At 43.8% G+C, this 10,863-nt stretch overlaps 1 protein-coding gene across 4 annotated transcripts in view; it reads left to right on the forward strand.

Annotated features, from left to right (window-relative positions):
* Positions 1-9,640, forward strand: part of CNDP2 (carnosine dipeptidase 2) — a 33,124-nt gene extending 23,484 nt beyond the window's left edge. For all 4 annotated transcript variants that reach the window (XM_084849991.1, XM_084849992.1, XM_084849990.1 and 1 more), the window contains 6 exons: positions 1,086-1,170; positions 3,380-3,540; positions 4,263-4,427; positions 6,121-6,262; positions 6,663-6,810; positions 8,812-9,640. In XM_084849991.1, the coding sequence (XP_084706117.1) occupies positions 1,086-1,170; positions 3,380-3,540; positions 4,263-4,427; positions 6,121-6,262; positions 6,663-6,810; positions 8,812-8,881 (771 nt within the window). In that variant the 3' untranslated portion in view covers positions 8,882-9,640. The remainder of the gene's footprint in view (positions 1-1,085; positions 1,171-3,379; positions 3,541-4,262; positions 4,428-6,120; positions 6,263-6,662; positions 6,811-8,811) is intronic.
* Positions 9,641-10,863: the final 1,223 nt, after the last annotated feature.

Genomic DNA, 10,863 nt, shown 5'->3' on the forward strand with positions numbered 1-10,863 from the left:
GCTCGGGGCAGTATCCAACGGCACTACGCCTCTGCCAATTCCATTTCTCCTTCGCTGATTCTGTTCTGCAAGTGAGACCCACCTCTGGAATCCAACTGTTCTGGAAGCAACTGGAAACAAGCAGCAACACTTGTTTCTGGATTGGGGCAGGTCAGTGGAGCTCGTGTGAGGGAGGGCTGCCAACATATCCCAATCCAGAAACAAGCATTTCTGCTCATTTTGGGGCTTCCTATAGGAAACATTAATTAAGGGCACAATCCTATCTAGATAGGCAGCTGCCTCCCAACTCGGAGGCGACCACCTATCCAAAGCACAGCAGGAAAAGCACGGAGGGAATCGTTCCCTCTGTGCTTTGCCTTCCCTGCTTTTTCTGCTAGACAGCCAATTGCAGCTGCCTAGCTGCTGTATGACTCATTGGATGTGTTGTACAGGCAGCTATGCTCTCCCCACCCCAGAACGCCCCCAACCACACCCCTTTACAGCCCCTCCGTGCTCTTGTGAGCGCAAAGGACTGGGCTGTTCCGCACTGCCTCAAAGGCAGTGCAGAAGTGTAGGGAGGTCAGTTTCCTGGGAACTGACCTCTGAGCATGGGCTCCAAGGTTGGTTCCTGGAAAACAGGATATCCTATGGCTGTCTAGCCACTGTCTAGCAGCCATAGGATTGCTCCCTTAATCTCCATTGCGCACGTGGTGGCTTCCTCTTGCATGACAGAATCAGCGGGTGGGGTCACTTTCAGAACAGCCCTGTTGGATATTTACTACCTCATATTCTTTGGAACTGTTCTTGCAGCTTTGCATAAACATAGTCAATTCAGGTTTTGTTGGGATTTGAGCAGGAGGATACTGAAAATTAGTAGGTTTCATAGAAAAGTAGTACATTTTTCAGAAACAGAAATTCCGTAGAATAATTTGCCAGTACCTGTAAGTGTTGCAACTAAGCCCTCTGTTACCAACATGTTAACTCTGACATTGGCAGTGGTGTAGTATAAATAAGTTGATGGCTACCAAAAAAACTCTTGAAAGCTGGAAATCATCAAATGTTTATGACTTGTAATGGATGGTGTTTTTGTTTGTATTGCCGTAAAGGTGGAATGCAGTGACAAAGACCTTCACTCTGGAGTATACGGTGGCTCAGTGCACGAGGCTATGACAGACCTCATTGCTTTGATGGGTAAGATCTATACTTTCCTAGTCCCACACATAAAACAGAATTGGGAATCTTCTAGAAACTGCAGGAGAAATAGTTTGTAGTTCAAAGGCCTTCTTGTTGCAAAAATAACCCCTCACCCCACCCTGACTTGACCCACCTTAAAAGCTTATGATAATGTCAAGGTTTAACAATTGATGAACTAGCTAGAGTCTTAATGAGAGAGCAAAGGTCCGTTTTAGGACAAAGGTTTATGTTACTCCTGTGGATCTAGATAGTATCTGCAGGGCACAGTCACAAGTTTCTTCTCCGCGGTGTGAATGTTGCTTCCGTGTATGCTGAAGCACAGAGTTGAATCCTCCCTGTTTGGCCTGTGGATGCTACTCAACACATTGGCAGCAAAGTAGCCATTTAATCACAAATCTGGGTTGTTTATTGGATGGATGGATGGATGGATGGATGGAGCATATACAATCCCTGCATATCAACAGATGGCCTCACTAGCCCTGGCAAATCTCTGTCCCTTCCCTGAGCCATTGTCGCTGCACTTCCTAACCCTGCTGCTTGCAGTGGCTGCATGTGCATGCTAGGTCTGTAAGAAAACATGGCTTCAGGGAGTGCTTGCTGACGTTTCCTTCTCCCACCGACCCCTGAGCAGCAAGAGCGTGGGATTAGTAATGGCCCCTGGGAAAGCAGATCAAATGTGAGGCAGCCTGCTACATGATGTAATCCCATAGTATGTACGTACGTACGTACGTGTGTGTGTGTGTGTGTGTGTGTGTGTGTGTGTGTGTGTGTAGTATGTATTCCTTGTCTAGTGTTCTTAATCCAAGTGGATGGATAGATTCACTTGGACTGAATAGTGTTTTGCTTCAGTACCAAAGGACGTGTCAGCTCATAGGAATCTATACTGCCTCTGCCTATATGCAGAAGGAGCTCTGCCCCTGCTTTATAGCTCACTCCACTTCCAGTGTACTGCTGCAGACCTTCTGAGAGTATGTTGGGGGGGCATTAAACGTGGGTTGTGTTGTGTAGTCACATGGCTGCTCTAGTGCCTTGGCTCACGTCAACTCTGCTAGCACTTCATCTGCATGGATTGTCCCTGACTCTTGCCTGAATGAAGACCTGACAAATGGATTTGGCTGATGGTTGTGTCAAATGTTACTTGGTTCCAAAAAAGGAGGGGGTGGAGAGAAATTAAAGGTCACTGCTTTTAAACTAGATGAATCTGGAAAACCTCTGAAATAGGACTTTGCCCAGAAGATTATATGCAAGGGGAGAACCTTTGGACTTCATTACCAGCAGTGAATTGTAGAAAAACCTAGGAATTAATAACTAGAAATATGTGACTGGGTAAACGCCTTGAAATGTGCATAGATCAGTCTCATCAGGAAGCAGTTATAGCAAAGATCTCGGTGCTTATTGCCTGCAAACTTGTAGTATTTTGAGGGGTGTGGAGTTGTGTGTGTTTTATTTGATTGGACACTGCATAGGGGTAGTTTTACCTCTGTCTGCTGAACTGGAGTGGGGGGGGGGAGTATCACACTTGCCACTATTCTATTTATGCCTTAGCTGACCAGGTTTTCATGATCACCGAGGGAAAATAAGCCACGGTTGGCTTATTTTCCCTCCCTGTGCGCGCTGGTCACCAGCTGCTGAATTCGCATAAGTGCCCTCATTGGGGCAGGTTGTCTTGATGTCTGAGCCCGGTAAGGGTGGATGGCTGAGGTGATTTACAAACCATCCTGAAACCCTAGGATAAGCCATGGGTATACGCAGTGTAAGAGTTACACACTGAAGTGCTCAGATGACTGTCACCACCGTATTCTATCTGGGTTGACCAAAACAATCCCACTGTGTGAATTGGCTGTAAGACAGATGGCTCAGCTGGTACTGCAGATAGCCAAGGAAAAGATCAGTGGTAGAGCTGAATGTACTTTTAAGTTTGTTTGTATGTTTCTAAAGTTGCTGAGAAAGTTAAAACTGCCTGAGAAACAGAATGTTGGTTCTGCTTCCTTGATCAGCACTTGAAGAGCAGGTGTCAGTGCTACCCCAGGGTGCAACTCTCATTCTAATTCTCCATTTTTGCTGCCTCCCCTGGGCTGCCATTTCAGTACAATTTCCAACAACCTAACGCCAAAACAAGACGTTTGTGAATGTCAGCTGCGTGTATTTCATCATTTCTTGTTTCTCTGCCTTCCTCTAATATCAAATGCCTTTTCCCTTGCTGCAGGCTGTTTAGTGGATAAGAAAGGGAAAATCCTCATTCCTGGCATTTATGATGCAGTAGCTCCTGTCACGGAAGAGGAGCATCAACTCTATGACAAAATTGACTTTGACATGGGGGAGTATGCGAAGGATGTAGGAGCCACCCAACTGCTGCATGGCAGCAAGGTGTGATGGATCTCTTCATTTTATAAAAGATTACGATAGCCTCTGTGTTGTTCAGTGGACAGTGGTGTTGGTGAGAAATGTTGATTTGATCAAAAGCTCATGAAATTCCCAGTTATTCAAGGAAAAAACAATTTTGTGAAATAGTTAACTCCCTCCCAACTCTGTTTTCCTGATTCATTTTGCTGATCCATCAGCATGCTTAGTTGGGAGAAAGTGCCACGGAACTCTGTGGGGCTGACTTCTGATTAGGCATTTGCCTGGTCAGTCTCTGATTCTCCTGTGTCCACCTCCCACGTCACCCCACAAAATGGTATCGAATGCCTGAAACCTTTGGGTTTGCTTTCGAATAAAGCATCTCTGGTTTTTTGCATGACATTGTTATTTATTTTGCCATATCACCAACAAATTGCAACACTCCATTTTGATGGGAGTGAAATGGCTTTGAAATGATCATCACTATTTCAAGCAAGCTCTAGTGGACAGTACTATCCATGTTCATCCCAAAGAACCGAAGGTATAAAGTAAGTGAAATGATTCTCTCATTGGACTAAGGTAGGCTGATGGAAGAGTGCACAAGCTTCCAAGCTCAATGGCTTCTACATTTCTCCACTACCCAAGTTGACCCAATAAATGTATAGTTTTATTTAATCATTCTGACTGTAGACTGAAGACTTGTGACTGACTTCAGAATCCAATTATCTCTCTTTTAATTTATTTTATAGAAAGATATTCTGATGCATAGGTGGCGATACCCATCCTTATCCCTCCATGGAATAGAAGGCGCTTTCTCTGGATCAGGAGCTAAAACTGTGATTCCACGGAAAGTGATTGGCAAATTTTCAATCAGGCTGGTGCCAGACATGACTCCCGAAGTTGTGACCAAGCAGGTATGTGGCAGGGAGGGGAAGATAAAAAAGAGAAGGCAGCTCAAAGGGTGGGATTCTCATAATTGGCTTTCAATTGTTTTCAGTTGCAGTGTCAGAACCCAGGTCTTGAACCAGCCTGAGATCATAGAATCATAGATTAGTAGGGTTGGAAGGGGCCTACAAGACCATTGATTCCAACCCCATATGTGGTTGTGTCCCTGTTTTGACCTTTAAAAACAACAACAACACATGTTTCAATAAAAAGAGAAAGGGAATGGAAACCAGAAAGAAGAGAGAGGAGAAAGAAGCAGAAATGTGTACATACAGAGGATTAAAAAATGGTTCCTATGTAGCAGATTTGGGTTAAAGGTTAGTCCTGGGATCAAAAGAAGCTGCCTTATACCAGGTCAGGCCAGTTGTCCATCTAGGCCAGTACTGTCTGCTGTTAACTGGCAGAAGCTATCTTGGGTCTCAAGCAGAGTTCTTCCACGTCACATTCTCCCTGATCCTTTAACAGGTGCCAGGAATCATGTGGTCCAGATAATCTTACTAGCAGTTTTCCTTCTCACTTAAAATTGATATCTGATACCAAAGCTGTATGTCAGCCCTGAACATTTAATATGGCCACTGGCTTGCAAATGAAGGATCATTATATTTTGTCTTGATACTAACAGTTTAAGCCTAGTCGCTATTTCCTTTGTCCACCTTTGTAGTGGTAGTGCAAAGGTAACTGGTTAGAAGTGATTTGAGGCTTTCTAGTATGTAGACTAAGGGCCGCGGTGGCTTAGTGGTTAAGACGCTGAACTGCAGACTGGAAGGTCGGCAGGACAGCAGTTTGAGACCCGAGTGTTCCGTGCGTCTCGGTGTTCAGTCATGCCGGCCGCATGACCACGGAAGTGTCTTCGGACAGCGCTGGCTCTTCGGCTTAGAAACGGGGATGAGCACCGCACCCTAGAGTCGGACACGACTGGTTGGGGACACCTTTACCTTTAGTATGTAGACTAATGCATAAGCTCTCCTTAAGAGAAATAATTTTTGCTCTTATGTAAGTCTTAATGCACTCTAGAAAGGTTTTCCTTCCACAGTTCCCCAATATTTTTAAGCTGCAGTCCTTTTTAGGGGATAATTATTTTTGTAATAACTATTAAAATCAATGGTGTATTTTTCTTGACCTGAAAAATACTAATTATGCACATCAGGCAAATATCCATTAAAAGCACTATTCTAGTGGCAAGAACACAAGCTAATTTTATGAATTGAGGGCAGGGAGAGAGAGATGCAGTGACCCTTCTCTGTGATGTGGAAGACCCCACCCAAGACATCCCTACTGGTTTTAAGTGGATTTTCTAGGTTTTGATTTTTGAATCCTCCTTCACATTCATCAGCCCAGTACACAAACTTGTTATGATAGAGCACTTGATTTCAGTGCGGTTTGGAATTTATGTGTAGTCCCCTAGGATATAGTAGAATATATACATAATTGGAAGCTAAACATTTGTGGACACACAGTTCCAAGTTTGCCCCTGCCCCAAAAAGGGTTAAGCTACTTGACATGGCCGGGGGAGCTTAATATTTTAAATGTCATCATAAATCGCACGTCATGGCCTAGAGGTGAATTTTATGTATAAAGAATTGGACACCAGTTTTGTTCTGGCTCAGTCTTTTCCTTGATATCTTAACTAATCAGGGATGGTTGTTGTTGTTGTTGTTAAAGGTTCAAGATTACGTGTCCAAAAAGTTTGCTGAGTTGCACAGCCCCAATAAGTTCAAAGTATATCTGGGCCATGGAGGAAAACCTTGGGTGTCAGATTTCAACCACCCCCACTACATGGCTGGCAGAAGAGCTATGAAAACAGGTCAGTACACTTTACATTGTCTCTCTCAAGGTCCTGATTAGTAAGGCCCAAGAAAAGGGGCCTACTCCATTAGAACGAAGTAACAAATACCTGTTTTAATCTCTCTAAAAACAGTATCTTTTGTCATTAAAGTGACCTTTATCAGTCTTGAAATACCAAGCTTGCCTGTAATGGCCTTGTGTACCTAGCTATGCTAGAGATAAAAAAGCGGACGGAAAAATTATTATTGGTGGTACACATTCATGGAGATTGATTTGAGGGATGTTCATCAAAAGAGGGAATTTGACTGAAGGGTGCTGCGCTGAGGAAATGTCAGTCCACTTGACGATTTAAAAGTGTCCGTTGATGCATGTTATAGAAACTGAAGACGATGTTCACTCCTCCCTCCTCTTCCCTTTAGTATTTGGCGTGGAGCCAGACTTGACTAGAGAGGGAGGAAGCATCCCTGTCACCCTGACCTTCCAAGAAGCAACAGGCAAGAATGTAATGCTGCTGCCTGTTGGATCTGCGGATGACGGAGCCCATTCTCAGAATGAGAAACTCAACAGGTAAGGGATTTGTGGCATCAGGAAGGAAACTTAGGGTGCAATCCTATGCATGTTTAGACAGAGAAAAGGCCTACAACTCCCAGCATGCCCCAGCCTTTTCTCTGTCTAAACATGCATAGGATTGCACCCTTAAAGCATCAAGTAGCTGTAGCTGAACTTGTCTAGCCCTAAGAGAGGCCATTCAGAGCAGTAGCTCAGTTTGTCAGCTGCATGATTACATATACCGTACTTCTAGGTGGGGATCATTTTTTCTATGGAGGGTCGTTGCCCCACAGGAAAAGTCAACAGGGAGCTGGAGCTGACAGCCAGTGAAGCTAGAGCCACCTCTTTCTCTCCCTTTCTCCCACCCCTTTTTTTCTTTCTCGGTTACAGTCTCCTTCCCTCCATCAAGAAAGTCCTTGGAGGCCAAGCAAATACATTTGGTTGACAGGATATGCTCATGTTCCAAAGGGTTGGGTCTTGTCTAGAAATGTAAAAATTCCAGAAAGTTTGAAGCCATGGGAGAAAAAACAGTATTTTTTCCTGTTTTTTCAAGAAGAAAGGACATTTTTAGAAAAATTGAAAAATAAGCAATATTTATTTTTTTAGCACTCCTTACATATCTAAAGTCACTTCGTTGCTTTAGGACAGCTTCCCCAACCTGGTGGTCTCCAGATATTTTGGACTTCAGCTCTTATCAGCCTCAGGCAGGATGGCCACTGGTCAGAAATGCTGGCCATTGTACTCCAAAAACACCTGTAGAATGCCAGATTGGAGAAGGCTGCCTTAGGAACATAAAGCAGCCTCTGTGTTCCTGAAGTTACATTATGTATAACTTGATTTGCTCATAAAATTATCATTATATTTGAAAACTTTAAAAAGTGAACTCAGTTAGCAAATGTGTAATTGTCAGAATAAAGTATACTTTAAAAATTTTATATACCAAAATGATTAATTTTATGAGCAATCCAAGTTATACATAACATATTTTAAGTTCCTAGTTTATGTCTGACCAGAGGGAACTTCAAGTATTCCCTGAAGCATCCTAGAAGCCAGAAGAAGCAGGGAGAACTGGAGTCAGAGGAAGACAAGTCCAGAAACACAGGACTTCGTAGAACAAAACCCAAACTGCCAAGAATGTACATTTTCTTCCATATTTTGATATGGGGATTCTATTCACATGTTGGGAAACTGAGCATGACTTGGAGCATCCCAAAATGTTTATCAGTGAAAGATACACTGCATCAATAATTTTAATAAGAAATGGAAGAAGTAACTATGCGAAGAATCTAACAGAAGGTTAAAAAACATTTTTCCCCATAGCTTCATTATTTCCAGACGTTTTACCTCTCTAGTCTTTCTATAAAAGTCTTCTTATTACATCATTTTTAGAAATAATTTGGGGAGAGTAAAGGGTTGGTAACAATATATAAACACCTTGTCTTAAATTCCAAAGGAAAATATTTCTTAAGCCAAAGCTGTTCAATTTTTCATTTTTTTCGGAAAAAGCAAAAATGGTCCTTCAAAAAAAAGGAGGGAAAACTTGGGGGGGGGGGAGTTCTTCCCGGTCTTCACATCTCTAGCTTTGTCCCTGCCCTCATCTTTGAAAGGTATCACACAAAGTTTGGGACAAAAGGAGGCGCCTTTACCACCCCCCTCCAAACCAGAGCTTGAGAGGGCAGTAGAGGCATGCCAGCTGACTCTGCATTTGCCAGATGGTTGGACTTCCAACTGCCCAGCAGGCACAGAGACACATCTCTGCAGTGTCACTCCAGCTCTGAGCTGGAAGGGACTGGCAGATGCTTGTATTTGTTCCTGACAGGTGCATAGGCACAGAAAACACCTTTGGGAAGTGGTCCTTTAGGAAGGGATGGGGCAAGAAACTGCACTGCTGTGTGCTGCTGTCCAAAGGGGCGGTTCATGCAGTCACCGTGGGATGGATGAAGTCCATGGACTGGACTAACATTGGTGGAATTGGTTAGTTTTTGTTGATTGCATTAATACGAGATATTTTCTTCCCAGGTACAACTATATTCAAGGTGTCAAATTGTTGGGTGCATACCTCCACGAAGTTGCCCACTTAAAGGACTGAATCTGAATCAGTTTTGCGAATGGAGTTGCTTTGGGATCAGAAAGTTCCTCAAAGTACTTTTTTGCAACCTTAAGAACTGCACTATTTTTTTGTTCGCTCTTCTCCTTCCAGATTAATTCTTGCTGATGAAAAAGATTTGAACTCTATATGGAGCACTTTATATAGAGAAACCTCTTATTAAAAAAAAACTAGTCTGCACAGTTCAGTTCCAAGCACTCCCACAGAACTGTCATTTCCTAATCGACCTCCCTACTGTTCCAAGCTGAAGATGGGGGGCGGGGGCAGAGAGAAGAGTCTATTATTTTTCCATAATCTGATGTGTGTAAGTAGCAGCAAATGACCATTAATTCCTCCATCGGCATCTTCTGCCCCTACATCTTCCTCTAACAATCGGTCATTTCTCACATTAAATATCACAAAACCAGAATCTGAGGCCAACACCCATATCTGTTTACTTGGAAGAAACTGTTCTTGTCACAAGTTTAGACAAGGCAACAAAGACCTCTTGGAAAGTTTCAAATGAACTGCAAGTGGGGGAGGGGTTGTGGCGAGTGGTAAGAAAGCACGAGTCCTCCCTTTTGTCCTAGGAGCTTACAGCGCTGACTGTGTCTGTTCAGATGCCTGTGCCTGTTAGCAATCTCTGCAGGCCTTGGTGACATTACATATTCCTGGTTATTAATAACAAGCTGGTATTTTTCTAAAGCATTCTTTGTACTCCATCTGGAATACTGCTAAATAAAAATAGCCCTGGCTCTATAGATTCTGTGGTAACTTTTTGCCAGAGGAAGAAAACTCGAGGTGATCAGTGGCTGGTAAGTCCACAGCAGTTGGGTACAGCATTCTCACCTGTCTCAGGAAGACAAAGCTCCACCTCCTCATGGTGGAGGGTTGGAAGACACTGAGGGACTATGTTCAGACATGGTTTGTTGTGAAAGGCGCAAGCTGAAACAAGCTTCTGGCACAGCTGCAAAGAGATCGGAAGCTTCCCCTTCCATTTTTGAAGACCTGCAGCTTAGCTTCAGAACTCTAAACTCTGGTTAATCTTAACTATGGCTTGTCGATCCAAGCCAGCTTCATGATGCATGGTTTGAAGTTGGCTTGTTTTGAAAAAAAAAAAACCATTGGTGAGATTAACCACAGTTTTACTGGGCTCGGATGAAGTGACAAGCCGGTTGGCCGCTGCATGAACAGAGTGCTGCATTAGATTGGACCCTTGTTCTGATTCAGTATGGCTCTTATGCTCTTAGTTAATCAGAAACAAACACAAGCTTCCAGTCCCCTTGTGGCCACACTGGAGGAGAGAGCACATCAGCCCAAGGCTTGCTGGGGCTCAGCCAAAGTATGATTTCTCATGACAGGACTCTTGTTGTTTTAGGAGAGGTGCAATACTAGCTTGGGCTTTGTTCTGCAGTTGCTAATGCTGGGAGCGCGTGGAGCAGGCTCCGAGACCTGTGCTTTCCCCAAACTTGGCATTAAGATCTCCCAAACACCATTAAGCAGGTTTTGAGCACTGCTGGTCATTACTGTAAGGCAAACTAGGTTTCGCATTTCAGAAAGCTGACTTGTAGAGGGCAGAGGTGCAACCTCATCGCAGTAATTTCTTCCTTAAATGCAAAGTCTCCCTTGCATGCCTAGAGTTTATAATGGAGAAGACTTTGATTCAGCATACATTCCTGCTTGCACGTCACAACAAGCCACCATGGGTTAATTTACCCACAGGGCTTGTTGTCACGCGCCCGCTGACATCTTTTAAATGCAAGGGGTGTGTTAGGGTTGTGGGCAGTTTGTTAACTATGCCAACAACCCGCCCTGGCCAGCTTCACATGACTGAACGAGCTGTGGCACCCTCCTGCTGCGGCTTGCATTTGAAAAATGTTGGTCAATGTGCAACAACAAGCCACGTGGGTAAATTAACCCACGGTGGCTTGTTGTGACATGTGAACCAGGTCATTGAATTAAGCCATTGTTTCATCTAGCTCAGT

Source organism: Heloderma suspectum, chromosome 4, assembly GCF_057233095.1.
Source record: "Heloderma suspectum isolate Gila_16-S chromosome 4, 16-S_ref, whole genome shotgun sequence".
NCBI classification, from domain to species: domain Eukaryota; kingdom Metazoa; phylum Chordata; class Lepidosauria; order Squamata; family Helodermatidae; genus Heloderma; species Heloderma suspectum.